The 23,100-nt window shown below is 39.1% G+C and overlaps 2 protein-coding genes across 2 annotated transcripts; both read right to left on the reverse strand.

The window, feature by feature from the left end:
* Positions 1-643: 643 nt before the first annotated feature.
* Positions 644-3,383, reverse strand: LOC122970206 (ladderlectin-like). Its single transcript, XM_044336283.1, has 7 exons — positions 3,345-3,383; positions 3,131-3,206; positions 2,595-2,639; positions 2,141-2,310; positions 1,897-2,025; positions 1,598-1,709; positions 644-1,470 (listed from the first exon to the last, which is right to left on the reverse strand). Exons 2-7 carry the CDS (start codon positions 3,180-3,182, stop codon positions 1,400-1,402), a joined length of 579 nt encoding a protein of 192 aa, XP_044192218.1. The 5' UTR covers positions 3,183-3,206; positions 3,345-3,383; the 3' UTR covers positions 644-1,399.
* Positions 3,384-4,585: 1,202 nt separating this feature from the next.
* Positions 4,586-22,845, reverse strand: LOC122970223 (glycogen synthase kinase-3 beta-like). Its single transcript, XM_044336310.1, has 11 exons — positions 22,172-22,845; positions 16,665-16,750; positions 14,767-14,868; positions 14,490-14,573; positions 13,273-13,383; positions 12,848-12,978; positions 12,215-12,419; positions 11,868-11,963; positions 10,971-11,157; positions 10,584-10,661; positions 4,586-9,508 (listed from the first exon to the last, which is right to left on the reverse strand). The coding sequence occupies exons 1-11, from the start codon at positions 22,344-22,346 to the stop codon at positions 9,447-9,449; spliced, it is 1,317 nt and encodes a 438-aa protein (XP_044192245.1). The 5' UTR covers positions 22,347-22,845; the 3' UTR covers positions 4,586-9,446.
* Positions 22,846-23,100: the final 255 nt, after the last annotated feature.

The following is a 23,100-nucleotide window of genomic DNA, read 5'->3' on the forward strand; positions in this document are numbered from 1 at the left end:
TTATGATTATTGTACAAGTGCACTTTAATGTCCTAATTTCAATCACAAATTTTTAATCTCTAACTTTAATCTCTAATTGTAATGTGTTTTTTCATGTGTGCAGCATCTTGAGTTCCAACCATTGTTTGAAAAGTGTTATACAAATAAATAAACTTGAAACTTGAAATAAATCATTCTGATCGCTGGACTGTCACTTAGTCAGCGGTCAAATCAATCTTACAGGCTGACGTTAATCGCTCAAGGAAACAGAGGCACAATTATCACGATTATAAACATTTGTGTTAATGAGAATCCACATTATCAGCCGCCACAGCACGAAGGACACAGCGTTCAAGATCCAGCAATAACAGCCTGTGCTGGGAAATCTGGGAGTGTTTTTACTGGTTTGTTATAAAAACTGATTGATTAGCTGCTTCAGGGCATTCACAAGAATGATAGTTAGACGAGTCAATGAATATAACAGGAAATATAAATGATGAAATAACTTTGCTGGCTGTTTGACACAATATTACAGTATATGTTCAGATAGTGTCTTATGATTAGCAAGTTATAAAACATAAATTATTTATTCTGAAACTGGAATCACAACCAAATTTCAAAACTGAGGCAAACACTTCACATACACAAATAAACCATTGTGTAGCTGTGACTTTTAGTTTATTAATTTCATTGCCAGTTCTCTGACAAACAGTAAATACATCATACATTTTATTAAAATCAATGTCAAACTTGAGGTTAATAGGATTATAGCAAAATATCATAAAGATGCAAACATCAAATAGAACTGAAGAGACAAGTGTTTTACTTTTGATTTAATTTGATTTTACAAATGTACCACTTCCTCTATGTTTGTCATTCCAAAGAACCAAACAAAACCCTCCTTCAGGTTGATTTTTAAGTCCCACTTGAGTCAGAGATTTTTAACATGTGAGTCACCTGCTGCATACGCTGCCTCTAAGTCTCTATGCAAACACCACAGAGCATTATTGTGGTGAGCCGCAGCACCAAGGCTTTAAAAAAAGAGGTTCGGGTGCCAAACGGTCCAGCTGGAAGATGACAAACTCCTACAAATTGTCTAGTCTTCATCAGATTTCCCTGTAATATTCAAACTAATATGTGTAAGTTTGCTTACACTGCACCTTCCTCCCACCTCTCTTCAATCACATCCAAAATGTTGCGTTAAGACCAAAGGAAACGTTGACAGAACATAACTGCTACAAGACAAAAAAACCTGTTAATGGTCATAAAGCAGACTGTCTTGACATTAGAGGAAAAGCTGATTACAGAAATGTTACGGTTGGTTCTGGTTGGGTTTCATATGATCTACAAAGGTTATAAACTTGCAGTCCTGTGCTGCCTGTAGAGAACAACACACCCAACACACTTTGATTCCAGTTGGTTAAATTGGTCTATCTGGTCTTGTTGCACAGATGAAGGGAGAACTGATTCCACAACTCCGATCATTCCACCCTAAGAAGGAAACAAGAGAGAAAATGCAATTTTTCCAATTTGTATTTTAGACATAGCTTTACGTTTTTGTGGTTAATCTGCCAAGTTGTGATCAAGTTATTCAAAAAAGACAATATAGATACTGTACCTTGGGGGAGCATTTCAATGCAATTTTCCAGCCCTTTCGACTCATTCGGCTCACCGCTGGCCCAGTTATTGTAGTAAACGATGGATCCGTCACTCCATAACCACTTTAAGGACTGTTAAGAGAAAAGAATTACATAAATGTACATTATGGTGTAAAACTGTATGTGTCAAAAATCTTAAAGATTGAAACTATTAAAAACTAAAACATTTTTCTGCAGGAATCTTTTTTGAAATACAGATGTGGTTGACAGATGTTCTCTAAACTGGATAAATCTCTGTGAACTAATCTTTGCACGTTACCTTAACAGCATCTGAGCCACCAATCCAGAAGCTGGGGAAAGAGTTCTTTGATGCAAGTTCCGTGATGAATTCATATTCCCCTGGGTTGTGGATGGACGCGAGGTTGGCACCAAAATACAAACAATAATTCTGTAAAAGAGGAGATGTGTCAATGCTCTATGACTTTGTGAATGCTTCACTCCCATTAAAGTGAGTATTTAGGTTCAAGTAAAGTACATAACAACCCCTATATAGGTTCATCTACCTCTGCATCAATCCAGGTCTTTGGTGAGGAGAAGAACTTGAAGCATCTGGATCCATATGGGTACCAGCCAGGAAAACAACTGTCCCTACTTTGCTTAATGCCACCCGATATCATGCTTCCTGTCTCCGTCACACGCAGCGGCATGGCAGTTCTTTCTGCCATCCAGGTCTCTGAAAAACAAACCAATTAATTAACTTCATTCTAAAATAATTCCCTGTTTCATTTTACTATAATTATTTTAAATATCAATGCATTTTGGACATATTATTAATAGAGTTCATGCATCTTTGCTCAGTGGCACTTCAGCAGCATTTAGTACAATCAAACAAACAAACAAACAGACACAACATCACAGTTTTTCATGATTTCAAATTTGAAAGCTGAGTCAAAACAAGTAAAGAGAAGACAAGAAGAAGTCTGAGGCTTTCGTCTGCTGTTAGATATTCTCTCTTACCTAAAGTAGAGTTCTGGTGTACGGAAAAGTTTGCCTCAATTGACGCTGCGGAGGAATAAGAATAAACTAGTAGTTAACAACCTCGTTTTTTTTTATTGTAGTTTACTGTTATGCTTTTGCAGAAGAACATAAGATAAAGTCACATTTTAATCTTTTGTCTCACAGATGGAGAACCATACATCCATTTTCTGCTTACCTGGATCACAACATTACCACAATGTGACAATGTGATAAAATAAAAATGATTTTATGTATTATATAGAGCATCTATACAACAAAACACAAATAACACAATCAGCATTATCATTAAAAACATTGTGCCCCATAAACATTGACCAGTAGGTGACAAGATACATCAATGTCTCCCAGGTTTAATAGAAAAATACTCCATGTTTTGTTCCATCAGTGTATTTTGTGATGATAGCCAGAGTGAAAGGGTGAAACATGACCTCTAATTATTTAATTTTGGTCTTTGTACCATAAACAGTGTGACAATACATTAATAGTTTGGTGTTCAGTGTATTGATGAGTCTCACCTGTTGTGACTCTCAGAGCGAAGGCAGCAAGGAGAAGAAAAACGATCCTCATTGTTTACAGTGATGAGTTGGACTTCTGCAAATTTAATAATCAGAAAATAACAGAAGAGATACATTAATGACAGAAATGACTCACAATAGGTTCCTCACAGACTTAATATGAAGACATAATAGAACATCTAATGAAAAGCTGCATATAACCTGTTAATCTCACCTGCTTCAGCAAAGTTTAATCTCTCTACTGAGTGTTCTGCAAAACTGTGGAATAAAGAGCATTTATATAAAGAAAACAACAAGGAAATACTCTTGAAATTAAAATAACTGATTAACTTTAAAGGACAGTCCAGGTTGTTTATTGATGACACGAATCACTAAAACTGGGTTTCGGCAAGCGCACAAGGACGCTCTTCACAAAAACAACTTTGTTTGTCACTGGTTTATCTTTCTCAGAAGTATGTGTGGAAATGTGGGAAATTAACCCCTGACCAAATGCCAGTAATTGTTCAGCAGCTGATGAGTTTCACCAATCTGGTGACTCAAAACAGTGTTCCACATGCACAAAGATAGTTGTGGCGGTGCACCACTGCATATTTAAATTCCCATGTCAGTCTAGAAGCTTCAGAGCTTTGACTTTCCTCAGAGACCTTCCTCTGACCTGCTGTCTGACACCTTGACAGACATGTGAAAGACAAAGGAGTGAAATTCCCAGAGTGATACCAACCCACTAAATGGTTGTCAACTTTTGAAATAGTTTGTTACGTGATTTTGTCCTTACTTTCTTACAATCTGAGTGTACAATTTGTTTTTTGGCTCTGTTGACAAATTCCCCAAAACTATCACCATTTGTCATTGGGACTGCTACCTCAATAGAAAGTAGTTTTGATCTGAGTCAGAGGTGTCAAACCTTTGTGTAAGACCCTATAATGTACTCCGAGTAAAATCAGCATAGTGTATTATGTATACAATATAGAATACATATATAATATAGATATTGATTGATTTGTGAAATGTTAATTTGTTCCTACAGCTGGCACAACTCAGTAAAAGAAAGTGGGGCACTGAAATAATGCAACTTAATTGGTTGGTCAGCCTTTAATCAAGAAGACGTGACCATTTTAAAGATGATTCATTAAGTCAAACTCTGTAAAAGTATCTGTCAAGGCAGACAGATCTGGTCAAATTACCATTATATTATATAATCTGTTCACATAAATGATCAAACTCTGTGTGAGGGTAAGTTTGTTTGTTTGTTTGTACATTTACCACACACAGCAGCGAACTAACAATCTGGATGAAGGATACATTTCCCATCAGAGTCTGAAGTATGGTTTACACTTGTTGCAGTATAAAAGGCATCCACACTGTATGTTAGTGCAAAAGTCCAGATGATAACCTCTCCACGGGTACCGACCTTTAAAATGATCGAGTCAAGAAAAACGACGCTCACAATTTAAACACAGTTTCATCACTTTATTACAGTAAATGAGTCCATATCATACACACACAAAGAACAGAGACAGACAGGTTTGTTTTTCTTTCTCTCTCCTTCTCTCTCTCTCCCTCCGATACATCTGACAACCAGGAGGAAAAAAAACGAAATTGACAGCACTGGAGTGGAAAATTAAATAGACAGCAAAAAAAAAAAAAAAGTGATTTATCAATGTAAAGAGATGCAGTGACCCCCCCCTAAGAAGGTGTAAATAAGGGCGGGAATAACAGAGACACAACAGATGTTTCTAGAGAATTTAAAAGCACAAACAAAAGTACAATTTCTGAGATTCACTTTACATGAAACAGTCAGTCGTGTGCACCGACATGTCTGCGTGATGCCTGGCCACACAAACACACACACACACACAGCTGATAGGTGGCTCCGTCTGCAGTCACAACACAAACATCTACTTCTGCTATCTTGTGATCTTTAGCAGCAATTCTGAATGCCATAACAGCACATAATACAAAAATGCCCATGTTGAGTACTAGCTGGACATCATAACGTGGCTTCTAGTCCAACTAAACACTTTTGTGATCACTCATTCAGACATTGCACGTTCTCTGAAAATGCCAGTGACCTGTAGCTAAGTCTTTTTTTTTTTTTCTCTCTCTCAATACTGCACAGTAATCATATATTGCAATCTGATACAACACACTAACAAAGAGCTCTGTTCCAAAATGACAACCATCTACTATGCGGTAGGCGTGTCAAAGCTCGCCATGTACAGGTAAAGGAAAGGTAGTGACTACAGCAGTTGTGACACTTGCACCCCCTGCAGGCGATGAGTGTTACAGCTGCAGCTTTTGTCTTTTAGAGTTGAGCTTTAAATTTTACATTTTAAAATATAACTGGAGCATATTTTCAGCATTTGAGTTGCTCAGAGTGTGATTGTGTGTCCTCTCCCTGGTTACTTTGGAAGCAGGAAGGAGGTTATAATCAGATTTGAATTGTACAAATAAAAAGGGGTAGGAGGACACTGAGGCCAAAAGAAAACTATATGATTAAATTAGCAATGAAAGTTCCTTGGAGGTGGTGCAGGTTGGACAGCGATCCACTTCAAATAAGGTGCTTTATGATATTTGTTTATATCGTTTCCCGAAGCGGATGGAGAACATTTTGGAACAGAGCCTTCGACATATTCATTCAACAATCAGACGGTCCCGCAGAGGACCGAACAGGGAGGCGAGCCGAGTTAACAGCTACTTTACAATTTTCACTGGACTACAAGAAAGAAAGAGAGAGAGAGAGAGAGAGAGAGAGAAAGATCATCAACAAACATGAGGAGTAGGCTGTTTTTTTTTTTTTTCCTTTTCTCTTTTGCAGTATTTACACATTTTGGATTGTGAAAAAAGAAAGGTATTTACAAAAATGCACAAATTAAGACGGCTTCGTCGACAGAATGAGGGGAAATAAGATATAAACAACTCTGTAATAAAAAGTAAAAAGAGGAAAATAAAAATCAGTGATATTTACACGTGCGATAAAGAGGAGATAGGAAAGTGAAGGAAAAAAATGGCTTCTGGGAAAAAGGAAGGGGGGGAGAAGAGAAAAATCAGCTATGTTTGACTCCTCACACCTTTTCATAGCCACAGAAAGTCTGACAGCTCTGAGTGTGAACAGCATCGACCTGACGCACCCTGCAGAGTTAATCAAACATGCCGGTTGGACTCTTTACAGGAAGGAAAAACAACAAGAAGAATGTTTCCGGCAGTGACCCACTAGATCGGGAGGTCGCCGGGTTTTAAACCTTGATGAGGAAAGAGAATGACAAACGCGCTCCGCTCTCCTCATATATATATATATATATATAATTAATGTGAATGTGCCAAGTGTGGTGGAATTAAAAAAGCATCAGGGCTCATCGGAGTCCTTCACTAGTATTAAAAAAAGGTTCAAAACCAACATGGATGCAGTTTAAAAACAGCAGGTGGAGGCATGGTACGATAGTATCAAATATACTATACTACAAACTTTCAAGTGGTCTGCACTGCTTACTAAAATCTGTATTGTTGACTGCTCTAATGCTAAAACACTGGCTTTTCAGACTGCAGTTTGGAATATGGTCAGACACACACACACACACACACGTTTGTACTTCTATATTTACAAGGATGCTAATTTAGATCATACATTCTCTGGGCTGCTGACACCAAAGTGATTATAATCCTGTCACCAAAAACCGAGTCTTAACCCTCAATCTCCTCTTTCTTTTCTCATGAGATGCAAATCGGTCCTCACAAAAATAGAAGTACAAGAGCACACAAACACGTGATCACCTGCTTTGATATTCATGTTTAGCTACTATTCACATTTAGCCTTTCATCCATGTTCCTCACGCTTTGCTTCTGTACACGTCCGCACTAATGAACCCGAAGCAAACGTCTCATTTATCCTCGACTAGTTTTTGTTTCCACGAGACGACTTCTTGTAAAACTTTTCGTTCTTTTTCTCTGACATGAAATACAGTTTGAAACCCACTTTTCCAATAACTGACATCCAACTCTCATCCGAAAACGAAATAAATACATTTACATGAAGTATGCACAAACAACAGATCCCCCCCCCCCCCCCCCCCCCTGATGAAATCCTCATCCAAGTATTATTTAGTTGCTCTGCTGCTTTTAATCAACAGGAGGACCAACATTCATTTTGCTTTTGTTTCCACACAGAGTAGGAGTACATATTTTCTACACTAACACCAGGACAAGACGGATCTTTGTGCTAAAGGGGAATTCCACCAAAAGTGACTTTTTAGCCAGATGCCTCTAATGCGCCAATTTTTTTTTTCCAGGGAATTTATAATGAATTGAAAACAGATTTTCAGACCAAAAACTTTCCTATTGTAGTGTATTCTGTTTGTATACACAGTAAAAGAACAGAGTAGGAAAATATGTAAGGGAGGAGGGGGGTTCTTGGAACTATTTTTACCATGTTTTAACATGTTTCAAAAATAATTTATCATAAAAGTATTTCAGACTTTAAAAGTACCGACAGTAACTCTCATTTTATAGTTTTGAGTTTGCATCTTTAACGGGCACATCATGACAGCATCACCCTAAATAGCTCAATGAGCCGTTTTAAAATCTCAAAATGAAAAACAAAAATGTTGTAATTTTTGTGTCATTAAAAAAAATTACATATATTACAGCCAATTTTAGTGGAATACACCTTTAAGACACAGCTGTTTCCTTCACAGTAAACTGCGGTTTTGATCAGGACTCGACTCACTGACACCTTCTGGCACAATAACACAAGTGAAAACAGTGAAGATCGTCATGTACAGCCAGAGTCAATGAAACATTTTTGTTTTCTTTTGGGAGGGGGAGGAGGCGGTTAAGGGACGTCAATTTGGTTATTTTCTTTCAGCAAGTTAATTCTTGGTTATCGATGTTATGATACAGAACGGCTATCCAGCTCTAGATTATTACACAAGCTTCAGTTTCCAGGTTTATATTACCGTGATGATGTTTTCTTTCGAGCCGTGTGATCATAAACCGGACAGCTAACTGATGGCTACGATAGAGAGCAGGAAGCGCTCTGAGCACAAAGCAGCGGGGATTGAAGTCCGGTAATCTAGGAGCACTTCTACAGTACTTAGTTTGACATTTAAAAAGCTTATTTTCTAGATCGGTATCTCAAACTTGCTTTCGCTAAGCGTCACATTCGCACATTTCTTCACAAGTGACATTTACAGTTCTACAAAACGTTTCGTGGTGGAGCGGAGGAGTTTTTCCCCCTCTCCTGGGTGTCTGATGCCTTTCCCTGGATGTGTAAATAAAAATAAAAAAAAAATCACTACTACAAGCTAAGAAGGAGTTTAGATCTACGGTTGATTTGACCCATATTTATGTGCAAGTGTTAATGCATCCGAAAAGAAAACTGGATTCTTTCTGTGGACGGGTCGGGGTGCTGTTTTTCTTTTACTGGTTAAACACAAGGCTGGTAGGGTCGGTATTTGGCTGTTGGCTGATTGTTTTCAGTCCTATCTATACATCCATGCACATCCTGGATGTTGTGAATCTGGATCGGGGGTTTTAATGCTTGGTATAAATTCAGGTCTACAGGTGGTTTGAGCGATAAGAATGTGAATCACACAAAAACAAGATCCACCAGCCACCTTTGCGGGTAACTACACAACGACTGGAGGTTGAATTTTAACCTGAACGTCAGACTGGGTCGGTAAAATAATGTAGCTGAAGACTTAATGGATTTATCAGTCCCTGCATCCGATCTCCTGAGTTGAATAATGAGTTTCCTTTACCCTGATGACCCTTTTTTTTTTTTTTGGAGCCAGTTCCGGTCTTGCTCAGGCAGTGTGCAGTTCACCCCTTTTTACACACTAACAGGTACGTAAAAACACTGAACAATAATAATAAAAGTGGGAAAAAAAAAACCCTCTAGAGACAAAATGTTGTGTGATCACATGATGCTTTCCGTTAGTCAAATAAATAAACACAAATATAGAGGAAGAGGGAAAAAAAATGTTGATTTTTTAAAAAAAAAAAAAAAAAAGGTTATATTACAGAGGACCAGCCCCCACTATTGAACCTTCACATACCACCCTAGCAGCAGCGAGACAACTCTGTGTTTGTGTGTAACAATCTCCTGCCATAGTTTCAACCCTGGCAGCTAAGGAACTAATGGTTTGTTCAATGCGTTTACTGTACAAAAACAGAATCTAAGAGGAGCGCAAGCAGCACGGAGGAAAGCGGTAAAGAGAGTGTGTGTGAGTGCGTGTTTGTGTGGTTGTGTGTGTGTGTGTGTGTGTGTGTGTGTCTGAGATAAGGGTGAGGCTGGCAGGCAGGCAGGCGAGAGACGGCTTCAGATGCTGTTAAGAGATCCTGGTACTGAACTGTGTTGAGAGGAATCTGAGCCGGTACCATCTAAAAAAAAAAAAGGAGATAAAAAAGGTACAGTCAGCTGTGAATTAATGTTCCACAACAGTCTAGTTTGTGACAGACGTGACGCATTCAGTACTTATTTCACTCAGTCATTTTCCATTGTGGTGATTTAATTCATATGTTTGTCAGAAAAACACCAACTGCTCTAATTTCACCAAAAATACTCAACAAATCAGCCTGAATATACAGATGTTTTTTGGTTATATAACTGCCGAAAATAGTTTGTCTTGGAATAACTTTTTTTTTTTTATCTCAGTATTTCGTGTCGAATTATTTTAGCTTTTGTAAATTGCTGTGTAATCTGTGGAAGGACTTACAGGGATCTGATCATAATTGCAAACTCAAGGCAAACTTAATTAATAACCCAGAATAATACTGCAGGTCTGTTAGAACCAAAACCAAAAGTAGCCTTTATGACACAAAGTATTGCCAATCATTATTATTATTATTATTTTTAAATTCAACAAGCCAGAACAGATTATTTTGCTACAAAATCTAAAAAATTGTGTTTTAAGTTTTTATCCAGGGTCATAACCAATCAATCCTACTGATTTTGGTGATCCTCTGACTTCTTAAGTGCCACAAACAGGTCAAACTTATCCTGTGAAATATCTCAAAATCTACTGGATGGATTGCTGTGACATTTTGTACAGACGTTCATGGCTCCAAGACGATGAATCCTAATGACTTAAGACTGAGTGTGAACTTTTCCTCTAGCACCACTGTGAGGTTGATATTTGTGGCTTTTAGTGAAATGTCTCAACAGCTATTGGACAGATTGCCATTAAATGTGGTTCAGACATTCATTCCACCCTGCAGGATGAACTTCATCTAACGCCATCATCAGGTTCACATTTCAATTTGTAGAATACTTACAAAACCAATGACATTCCTACAGTACGGTACATACAGTCTCACAGCACTGCTAGCATGTCTGGATTTTTTTATGTAATCTTATTCATTTTGTACCACACTTCATATATTTCTCAGCCACCACGAAACCATGATATCATCATTAAGCATAAAATGTAATGAGAGTAACATAAGAGTTTCTCACCGTGGGCGGAAGCAGCTGTATGAGAGCGAGCGTGAGGAGGAATGAGGGTTGAGTTCAGCTGGGGCTGGATTGATAGCTCTGCAGAGAGAAAAAGACGGGTTTTGATGTAATGATGAGTCATATAACCAGACGAGAGTGTAATTCAACAATAAGATAGTGTGCGATGCATTAATTGCACCTCCTCAGAGGTCACAGTGTTTGCCCCAGACAAAACAAGGACCACCACCTGATTGTAATTAGCAACAAATGGTGAGTCTATCCAGTATAAACCACATGTATGGACAGACACAATGGATATTATTTAATATGTATATTGAAAATTAACTAGATCCTTGAGGATAAGTATTCCTCGGTCTGTAAATTGTAAGTCTGTGTGCGTGCGTGTACCAGTGGTGCTGAAGTTGAAGAGCATTGGCAGTTCTCGGCCACTGGGCAGTCGTGTGTTAGGCTGGCGCAGCTCATCGAAGAAGGCATGTGAACAAGCCTCTAGTGGAGAGAGGCGTGAGGCCGGTGTGTACTCCAGCAGCCGAGAGCAGAGAGCGATGGCTTCTGGAGGGGTGCGAGGTTTAAACACCTGAGGGACAGGAAGAATTTTATTTTAAGTCCAAATATCCAAAACCAGAAACCACCAGGCTCAGCCAATATCAGACAACTCAGGTTTTCCTAATGGCAGTTTATGTGACACTCTGATGTTCCATTTACATTATGTATTTTCTTTCATCAAAGTGTTGAACCTAAAAAAAGAAAGCAAACAGCTGTAACTGTCAGTGACAGCCACTAACAGTAGTGTTCTGCATCTGAAAGAAGCAGTTGCATACAGTCTTTGGAATAGAAAGTTATCCGCTTTGTAGTAAACGTTCAAGAGCCACTTCTCTTGGTTTTACGTTGTTTGTGAACTCTTTAGGTGTCGGGGTTAATCGACTTTCAGAAGGAGGAAACTAAAACACTTCAGCTTGCGGGTTTGAACAGCCTGTGTGGGCTGAAACAAGTCCTCAGGTTTTTTGTCTTTTTTAAACTAGTGTAATGCATATAGCTTTGTATAGATCCGTTTTATTTCTAAAACAAATAACCTTTATATACATCACTGCTGTGGGTATGTATATAGAAATTCCCAAACTTATTTTTTATAATATAAAGGTAAGACATAAAATTCAGGACTAAAAAAATAATCAAAAACTGTTTTGTCCTTACTACATGAAATGTATCTCATAACAGGTTTTTTTGTGTTTCAGACTTTCTTGCTTGATTCCTTCACTTTAACACAAATGTCTGGTATTTATTTACCTTGGTCCATGGATGGGCTTTAATCTGAGGAAACTTGAATTCTGTGTAGTTTGGGTTCATCTCTCGGATTTGTTCCCTTGTCGGGGTGCCTAGCACCTGAAAATAAAGATAAATGGAGTATGAGCTGTATTCTGTAGACACACACCGGCCATATAAGTATGTGATTGATAATGATTAAAAAGACACAATAAGACTTTAAAAAAGAAAGAAAGAAAGAAAAAAAGACCAAATAATGAATGAGCACATAAATATCTTGAAAAACAAACCTCTCCTACTTTCATAATCTCCACATAAAACATTTCAGTGACACACCGATACCTGATAAACACACACACACACACACTCACCTTGATAATCTCTACCAGTTGGTCCACCCCACTGTCACCTGGGAATATAGGTTGTCCGAGCAGCAGTTCAGCCAGTACGCAGCCTGCTGACCAGATGTCAATGTTTGCTGTATAGTCTGTGGCACCAAAAATGAGCTCAGGGGCGCGATAATATCGCGAGCAGATATACGACACGTTGGGTTCGCCACGGACCAGCTGCTTGGCGCTGAAGGAAACACAAGAAATCACATTAAACAATAACAAGAGACTGCAGCAAAGAATGGCGGGGGTCCAAATGTAGTCTGGTAATAGAAAGGGCTCACTATTCTGGAGGAAATGGTTCTCACACTAGAGTAGAGAAATACTTAAACCACCAGTGTGAAAGGGTCCACCATGCAAAACAAACCTGGTCAGGACTGAGAGTGAAATGCTTGTGAAATGGTCATTACATACTAAAGCCTTACATATATCTGTACTGTCACATAGCCTGAATACTACACTGCTAATTAGATAAAAAAGGAGAAATATGTACGCCTAAAGGTAAAAAGAACACTTTTAAACATTAGCTTAGATCTGTTCTGATTTTTGGAGCAAAGAAACATGCTACATCTATTTCAATATCTCTGAAGAAACCCATCTCTTCATGCAGCTCACCTGCCAAAGTCACACAGCTTGAGGATGGCAGTTTCTGGGTCGACGAGCAGGTTTTGGGGCTTGATGTCTCTGTGACACACGCCCTGGGAATGGATGTAAGCCAGACTACGAAACAACTGGTACATGTACACCTGAGGAGATCACAACATAAGAAAAACACAAGATCAGATCTCTACATAGTTGAAATGCCAACAAACAAAACTATACAATATATTACTGTGGCTGGGTTTCAAACTGGTGGAGTAAAGATGCCCTCTTGTGAGATGTTTAGGAACAACCCATGCCGAAAAACATGCATAAAACGTTAATACTGAAACAACATATTCCAATTTAGACATTTTAAGAAATTATTTTTTTAAAAAGTATGAACATTTGGAACAAATAAAGGATGCAGTGAAAGCAGATGTGGATTGGAAGAATATTACCTTCACATATATAATAGGAATGATGCTCTTGGCCTTGTTAAAATGCCTGGCAACCCTGTAGACCGTCTCAGGGACAAAGTCCAGCACCAGGTTGAGGTACACTTCATCTTTCTGGAAAAAGAGGAAAGAAAGAGAGAGATAATAATGTATAAAAATGTATGATTTAACATAAGTGTGCAAGTCCTGCACATCGTAACAGGTACTCATACTTTCATAGTAGAAACAGGCAACGTTGCAGCCATTTTCAAAGCATTGGGTAGATTGACTCTTGATTTAAAAGTTAAACCTCTTAAAGGGGACGTATCATTCTTTTTGTCAGTTTTATGCTGTTATGATGTTGGATGTCAAACATGAGCCTGCTAATGAACGCTCCATTTGCAAAGTTATCTCTACTTCCCGTGACGTCAGATTGTTTGTGCACAACCACAAACAGCTGTCCGTTCTGTAGCCTTAGTTGCTAAGGTTGTTCATGTTGTCCACTCTCATATTTCAGATCAGATTTCAGCTAAAACATGTACGGATGTATTTGAGAAGTTTATGTTTCAAGTAAGCAACAAGAAAGAGAAGTAAAATCCTTCTACTACTGTCTATTTACGTAGCCTCCAGAGCTGGTGAGGAGCTAACCGATTACAACAGAGTTGACTCATCGGGAGGGAGGCCTTAAAGAGACAGGAGCTAAAACGGTCTGTTTCAGGCAGAGGCTGAACTGGGGGGGCTGCATAAAGGGCCAGTATAAGATAAACAAGGAGTTTTAACTGTAAATCATGTACAGATATTCCACTAGAGCCCCAGAATATAAATACAGACCTGGAAATGTGCATGTTATGTCCTCTTTAAATCATTTTAAAAAAAGGAAACATACACCGTTTTCCAGTAATATACTTATGCAACATTAAACTCAAAAGGGTTTCTATATTTGTCAGTCCAAAAAATGGACTGCTTCCCTTTTTCAGGGTAGGGGCATTTCTTTTTACGCTGCATCCGAGTATCGGTGATACATAATTTCCTTTTGTTATTGTTGTAATCTCCTGAGATATACGTGTGTGTGTGAGTATGGTGACTTAGCACAAGTTTGTGTAGTTTTCTGTTATTTCAGTTTCAGTGTTATCCTGTAAAATATTTTTACTTTGTCATTTGATATGCATTCCTCCTTCAGCTCTCTTTGACGTTGGCTGTACCATGCCACTCAATTTGTTTTCCTGCAGGACAAAAAGTACCTTCTCGCCACTGGAGTAGAAGAAGTAACGTAGTCTAACAATGTTGCAGTGGTCCAGCTTCCTCATGATCTGTAGTTCCCGATTCTGTAACACATGAGTGTTGATTGGAAACCCAATGAGCAAACTGAGCAAGAAAAGAACTTTGAAAAACAGGAAACCCTCACATATACCCAACACATTTTATCAGGAAATATCTTAACTTCTGACTCAAGAACAGATAATAGAAACAGGATAATAAAAGAGAATATGTGGAGAAATGACAACATTACAGCCCTACCTTGAACCTCTTGTCCTGCAGAACCTTTTTGATTGCCACCATCTCTTGGCTGTCAATGAGCCGAGCTTGGTACACCACACCAAACGAACCATTGCCAATCACCTGTAAGGTTTTCAAAGACAAGGAACCAGTCAGACACTAGACTGAAGAAATCAATGACAGTTCATCGGGTGAGGTGCAAATACAGACATTCATTAACGTCCCAAAAACTGGAGTTCCTGCCTGCTGATAGAACATTTAAAGCTCATCAGTGTCAGTCCGGGTACGGCAACAGAAGCTGAACATTCAGTTCATATTTTAAAAACAACCTTTGTCACAACTTTCCAGTTTGTTCATTTCCAGTGTCTAAACTGGTACAACCTGTCTGTTTAAAGTAGGTCAGCAGTAAATTGTTATATTGGTTTTAGGGGAAGAGTCGGACCTTCCCATGTTTTCTTAAGAGCCGTGTTCACCAGTGCACAGGAAATGCAGGTTATGCTGAATCCCCTCCTGTTTCAGTGATTGAACAAAGTAACTGATTGTTAGATACACCTGTCTCCAGACTAGAGCGGCAACGTTTGTCAATTAATCGATCGATGGAAAATAAGTCGCCAACAATTTTGATATTTGATTAATCGTTTTGAGTCATTTTTTAAGAAAAAAAAATGCTAAAAGTTTCTGGTTCAAGCTTCTAAAATGTGAATATTTTCTGGTTCCTCTAGTCCTCTATGACAGTAAACTGAATATCTTTGGGTTGTGGACTGTTGGTTGGGACAAAACAAGACATTTTATGTTGCATCTTGGGTTTTGGGAAACGGTGATTGACATTCTTCACCATTTTCTGACATTTATAAGCCAACCGACAAATCGAGAAAACAATGGACAGATTAATCAATAATGAAAATAATCAGTAGTTGCAGCCCTACCCAAACGCACAACAAGGAAAATAATCTTCACTTTGAGTGCAGAAGTTGTCAAGAACCAGTGTGCTCCTAAAGTCAGCTGGAAAGATCCAAGATGGAAACGCGGCACAGAATAGCGAACCACCAGACTTTTTAAACCATTACTCTATTGAGGATATGAAATATAAAATCCAATAGATGAGCAGATTCACAATATATAATAAGTGAATTTGCCACCTAGTCAAGTGTGGAGGATTCAGTCCTAATTCTGACGAAGCTTTTGATGTGTGTGTTAATCACCTTGCTTGTGACTTTCTGAAAAGTCACAAGCAAGGTGATTAACACACACATATGTGGATTTACCAACATTAGACATTAATGTGCCATCCTGTAGAACAGCTGTGAAATTACCACCAAAATGGTAATTATGCTTATTGATAGATGATTGATTTTCTTTCAGTGGAGGTTATATATTTTGCAACACCTTGATAACCTTTAACTAGAGCAGGTATTGGAAGCATGTCGATATTCTTGATAAACCAGCACCCAATGATTATTGACTTTGAGATAAAGACTGTAATAAATGTATGTTTACACACCATTAGAGAGGGATTAAGTAATCTTTGAAGTGATAAGATAAAAAACAGAGGGATCTGCAAAAGCACTGAGACGTCTCTTGCCTTGACACAACACCGATCTCATCTTATGTAATGCCATTAGCCTGTAACTGACAAAATTATGTCACAATTTCAAAACGGAGACGGACTCGGTACCTAAGAGAAAGCAGGCTATAAAACGAGCCATGAAGCCATAAATCTCAGCAGCTGACAAAATAATTATGGTACCACTGGTATTGATCAACAACCTTATCAAATTCAGACAGATATATTGCGGTCATTTTGTGCTGTGCTGTGATAAAAGTCTTAGTTACAGTTGTAGCTGAGTAATAAAGGTGTACTACACACACAGCTTCTTATAAAAGACACTGTTAGGTACTGGTTTTACTTCCTTACTCACCTTGATGTCAGTGTAAGAGACTTCCTGTGGGCGGTCCGGTCCCTGACCTGGCGTGGCCACAACCGTCGTCACCTTCCCGCTGTCTCCTAGGGAAAATAAGCAGGAGCAAGGTTAATATGAGGTCAGGAGATAACACGTCACACGCAAGTAAGAATACGGATATTAAAAATGTATTATTTAATCCCCTCTATTTCGATTTGAAGACCACTTCAGTCGTGAGTGATAGCAGGTAATCTGTTAATTGCCTTATTGTGCCAGAACGTGTGAAGTTATTAGAAGAATTAAAATGGGCTGCAGTCACTCTGGCTCCTTTCTACAAGAGCTACGGATATAAAACCGCTTCACCAAGTGGCCGAAACAATACCCCCGACATTCAACCCAGGACACTTGCTGCAGCCAACCTCAACATCTGGGCCGTCTCTCCACTGGCCATTTGAATATTTAGGTTAATGACGGCCTAGTGAATGGATGTCAACTTTACGCAGCCTCCGAGGAAGGATAAAAGGGACGGCAGAGTTCATATTCAAGACACTGCGACTAATTAAACTGGGAATGAACTCAAAATTAGGCCAACCGCTTTCTTTGTCCTGATAAACTGTTTTAAGTTTTAACAGTCTATCGCACAAGGATTAATTTGTTATATCATCTAGTGGCGACACACTGCGTTGACCAATCAATTATGTGTAAGCACATATACCTAATAGCATACTATGTAGCGTGTACCTTTGTAGCATTTTACTTACTGTTCACCTCAGAGACAGAGGAGAAACATACTGCTGCCATGGAAATCCTATCTCTGAGGAGTATAAAACACCTTGTGGTGCCTCGGTGTTTGATAGCCTTCAAAATGGATTTCTAGGTTCATATCTGGTCATCTTAAGTGTGGTCAAACAGTCGGTGGTAAAATAAAATCATTGGAGCTTATGCAGCTTAGTGTGCTGTCATCCTCTCTTCTAAATAGCACAGTGTCGTGACCAGGATCAAATCTTTTGTGTCTGCATTAACCATACAACGCTGCTCTGTTCTTGTAGTCATCAAAAGGTGCTTCGACAGTAAATACAGGCTAATAACAACCTGTAAACATAATCATAAAAACACTGTATACACCTACTCCAAATCACCCCAGCAGCAGTCAGTTTCATTCAACTGATAAATATGAAAAATCAAAAGGATTTTACTCAATAGTTCAGCTGGAAGCTTTGTTAAAAAGTAACTTAACCATCACAGGAAGTGACCTAAAGGATCATATAGCATACATCCTCTGTCTGCCCGGCCACGCTATGTCCTTATTAGCATTGGAGTCTTAAGTTACTTCAGAGTTTTTAGTTACTTCAGCCGCTGCTCATGTTCAATTCTTCATATTCTGTTCGACTAGTCTCACAATCTACAAATATAATGAAACACTTGAAACTTTAAATGCATGAAAAATCAACCAAAATGTGGAATATTTGTCCATCTGTAGCCAGTTCTGAAATTTACAAAAGCCACTGAATGAAACGCTGATTAATTACGGTTCATTTAAGTTTTTTTTTTTTCAACTTAACCAGCCACTTTGTAAATCAAAAACTACAATTTGCAGATTTGTTTCTGTGGTTTGGACTGACACAGCACTTAAAGAAGCTACCAAGTTCTGGGTCTTTTATGGCCTGTGGAAGGAAAATACATTTTTCCAATGCTGATCTGTGGTGCTAGAATAACTGGAGCACCCTCTTGCCATCTAGTTGTCATCACGCTGTATCACTATCAAACTGACTGCCCACATACTTCATGCTTTGTTTACCAAACAAGACAATGCACTTATTGACATGGCCCTCTCCCAGCCAGAACTGCATGTCCCGGCGTTCGCGTACGTCCATATCCAAGCACACACAGTAACCTCAGCCACAAAAGTGTGGGGTCATCCAATAGGCACGCTGGCCATATCTGTTACAGTTGAAACTGTGAGGCCTGCAGAGTGACCGGGTCACTGGGTTCTCCAACTCAATGGCCGGGTTCATCCTCTGGACAGGAATGAATATGTGCACACACACACACTCACACAGGCTCCAGGTTATAAGTAGGAAAGTTGGTTGAAGGATAAGTTTTGCCGACTGTAGTCTCTGTTCCTCCTCCTGTTACATTTTTCTTTCTGTCTGAGTCAGTGTGTCTGGAGATATCAGGGCTCTTTTCCTGCTTCAATTTATTTTGTTAAGTATGAAAAACACCTTCAACAGGCTTAAAGCTTGTTCAAGGTCAATAATCTATCATTATAGAGATGAGGCCTTACTCAGGCTTTGTCAGTGTTTCTGTTTTATCATCACTTCATTGTGCCTGACTACAGTATTTTCATATCAGCGCTGCATTGTGTCACACTCTGCTTCCTGTCATTCACCTGACATTCGCAGAAGGAAACTCAAGTATGCAGACGGAAATAATCCCCAAAAAACATGCCATTTTTCTTTGTCATATCCTCATCTAGGGCTGGGTGATATGGACAAACTCAAATATCATAATGTTTTTGAGCAAATACCTCAATATCGATATTGTGACAATATTGTAGATTGTAGGGATGACTGCTGGTGATTTCACAAAATATTTACACAATGAGATTTTTGATAAATAATCACCAGTAATGTGGATATAATGACTAAGTGGGTAAAGGCAAATAAAGTTCAGAAAATTACATCAGTCTACAGTAATGCAGCCTTTAAAAGCAGGAAAAGACAATGCTTATGCCATATCACGACATCACGATATCCAAAATCTAAGGAAATAGGTCTCATATCACGATAGATATAATATCTATATATAGCCCAATGTCATCCACATTCATATTTAGTATTTTAAAAATCAGTCTGTATTTTTTTAAAGACAAGGAAAAACAGGGACATGTTAAAACAAGAGGATGAATATTTTGATGTACGCTCTGACGTGCAGATTTTCTATGTTAATGTCTTATCTTCACATAAAACATCTACTGTACCAACATGAACTTCACTTCTCGAAGCAAAGTAGCTTCAAGAGAATTAAGTTTACCTTATTAATATGCAGTTTAATGCAGCAAGATCTTCCAAAATCTAACCAGGCCATCTACTCTATAGGGAGAACATCTGGTATAAGAATGAGGTTTCTATCAAGTATCTATTGTTTTTGTGTTATTGTGATCATGTGACAGTCTACCACAGAGACAGAGTCAACAGAATGCCCACTTCCCAGTGGATCATGGTTGTTTCAGTAAACAGAAAGCTTATAACCATAAAATTTACATACGGCAGTTGTGGGAATGAGGATTGTGGACACAAACAGCCTTCTGATACCACCATCCCCACGACTGTCATATGATTTTCTTCATAACTGTCCCTGCAGTATATCGCAAAGACATAAACATCATTCATAACAAAGCTGCTATTCTATTAAAAGGGTAAAACATTTTTCTATAATGTTTTCCAGTCCCGTTTATTTGTCTGTTTGAAACCCTTTCTCCTTATGCTGTACAGTGAAGAAACACACTGTGGTAATGATGTCATCCCGGAGACAAATCCTGGAGCTGCTCCACAGACAGTGAATAATGGAACAACTGCTTGGACACTGTGACAGCAGTCATGGTGATTTTACAGGCATGCAGGAAAATTTACAGCAGTAAGCCTCATCCTCAAATCCCTACACCTTTTGGACGCAATTTTCTGAGCTCACTAATCCTCTCCAAAAGTGTCACCTGATGTAATCTTGCATCATCATCATCAACTGAAGAGGTGACACTCAAATGGCAAATATTTCATAGTGTAATGGCAACCAAGAAAAAGGACTAAGGAAATATTTTTAAAATATGTTTTGCAAATGTTTTATGAGGAAGGAAATGGACTCAACATATCCATTAGGCGTCAACAATACACACAATGCGTTCTGGTGAGAAACACGGAAAGCTTTTTTCTTTTTTTGTCTAGGCTACACAAAAACACTGCAGGGCATCTGTAAGTGTCATTCCAGTACAGTGTCACCTTTCCATTCCCTCTCTTTCACAAGACATATCTGGGCTTTTACTCCAGCTCCTAAAATGCATGTCAGTTACTAAATGTTTACTAGATCTAGCCACTACTACCAACTATTTCAGCAGGTAAGCTGGTGGGTGACCAAAAGTATTACTTTAACCACCAGCTACTCAAGTGCTTTTGCTTTTTTTTTTCTTTTTTTTTTAAATTTAGGTTCACACAAAAAAATTATATGTAGAATTGCAAAGCAAATGTCTGATCCAGAAAAAGGTCTCTTTAAGACTAGAAAAGTCAAGATGCCACATTCTGGAGCAAAATGCTAAACATAGACCATGAGAAGTATTTTCTAAAAACGGGAGCGCTGGGAAACCCTTCACATTTCATTATGAAATACCTTCCAGTGTTGTTCATAATGACAGATCACTGGTTGGTATGGCAACACAACATCCGTAAAGCACTGCGTTCAAGTTGAATTTTTACCGGTAATTCAAAATGCCAAATCACATCTTTCTCAAATATCTGGCTAATTGGGCTAATCCTGCTTCTAGAAATAGCCTCCACGTCTCCCACACTTGACAACATATCCATCAAGCATCCAAAAAGAAAACCTTTAATAGTCTAAGGAAACATTTGGTCTTGAAGGCCTCAGGCAGCGTTACATTGCTGCTGAGGGAGAGAGGGGTAACGAGGGTCTCACTGCTTTGACCTGGAGATGACCTCCCATTTGGGCTCTTGTATCAAAGTCACACACCACTGCCTGCTAATGGATGATAAGGTTTGGATTAACACTCACTCACGCACACATACATAGATATAGTGTCTGCTTACACCTGTCACTGTGGTGTTAAAGGGCCATACTATAATTCCATCTCAGACGGGGAAAACCTACTCCATGGCATCACAACAGACTGCCCGGCTCCTGTCTTGGATGTCCATCAATTGCATCCTCCAGGCGTCGGCCACCTGCTGCTAAGCCTTTGCCCCACAGGTGACCTTGTGAAAAGACAACTTTCCGCCCTGACCTCCTATCCAGGCGAGTCAGACGGATAGCTGATGCCGCACTCTCAACGACACCCATAAAAGGAACACTGAATACAGCCCTCAAGTTTAGGTGTTTGAGTCCAGCTTGGCCACAAAGAACAACAGACCCCGTTTCAGTGGCTCATTCATGTTGACCACAGTGATCCTCGGCTTGTAACTAAACATTAGTAAATCAGATTGTTCCTCATTTAGTAACATTCAAATTGACTGACGTTACTATGGTTTGAATTGATAACCAGTGAGCTAGTTTGACATCAGTAGGGCTGATTACATCTATCGGCCGGACGGGGAACTAGTAACATACAAAACAAGTGGCTAACGTTAGCACGCTAGCTAGTTAGCATGCTAGCAAGTTGGTTAGCTACTGCACGGGAGCAATAACGCCTTTCCTCTAGATTATGACACATAACACTGAAAGGTGTAGTCAAGGTAAAAAGCACATGCTAAATTCTACCTTACAGAAAGACCCTGATGGCAAGCTGGCAGCTAAGAACTTACTGGCAAGCTTAAGGTTCGAGCATCCCGACGAGCTGCTGCCGGAGGCCTGCGGGACCCCGGACTTTCCTGTGCTGCTCCCCACGGCAGCGGCTGATCCGGTGGACGCAGCGGCGGCTCCTGGAACACCTGGCGGCTCAGCAAACGAGCTGGTCCTGGGCCGCCCGCTGCCGCTCATATCTCTGTGCAGGGGTCAGGGTTGTTTTTTCACTATTTTCAGCCAAGCGACTATTAATTATGAAAACCCGACAGCGAATAATCGTGATAAGACACACCGAGAAATACCGCTCCCGTTGCCGCCGGCTGTCTGGCTGATAGCGGTTGCTAGACACCTAGAAACAGACCGCTCGCAATGCCACCTGGGAGATGAAGTTCGGAGTCGCTGTTGCTCAGGTTTGCTGCTTTGGCTTTCACAAATCATAACAACTACAAATTTAAAATGACTTGACAGTGGATTTAGGCCAAAGAAGAAGCAGTGGATATATTATCACAAAAATGAAAGGCTAAAATATTTTGTGTTCAAATAAAAACATCACATAAAATTGCGAATTTACCCTGAAAATTGCCCACCACCATAATCCAATGATAAAGATTATTTTTATATTACAGCTGTATTACAGTATAGCTTGCCTATTTAGCACACTGTAATCTAATTTTGAAACCTGCTCATTAGTACTTCAACTGATTGTGAAATTATAATAAAATAAATAATAATAATGCAAATGGAATTAAAATAGTTTTTCAAAAATACCATGATTGACACCTGGAAGGTTCAGCATTTTGATATTGTTTAAATCTTCAGCTGGATTTGGTTTAAAAGAGGGGCTTTGCTGCAATCTTATTCAATTTGAAGCCATAATGATATGCTTTACTTTGGGAAAACAACATATTTAAGTGATGATGAATGACAAAGGCCTCTAGCCTTATTGGGA

The sequence above is a fragment of the Thunnus albacares genome, chromosome 19 (genome assembly GCF_914725855.1).
Source record: "Thunnus albacares chromosome 19, fThuAlb1.1, whole genome shotgun sequence".
Lineage (NCBI taxonomy): Eukaryota > Metazoa > Chordata > Actinopteri > Scombriformes > Scombridae > Thunnus > Thunnus albacares.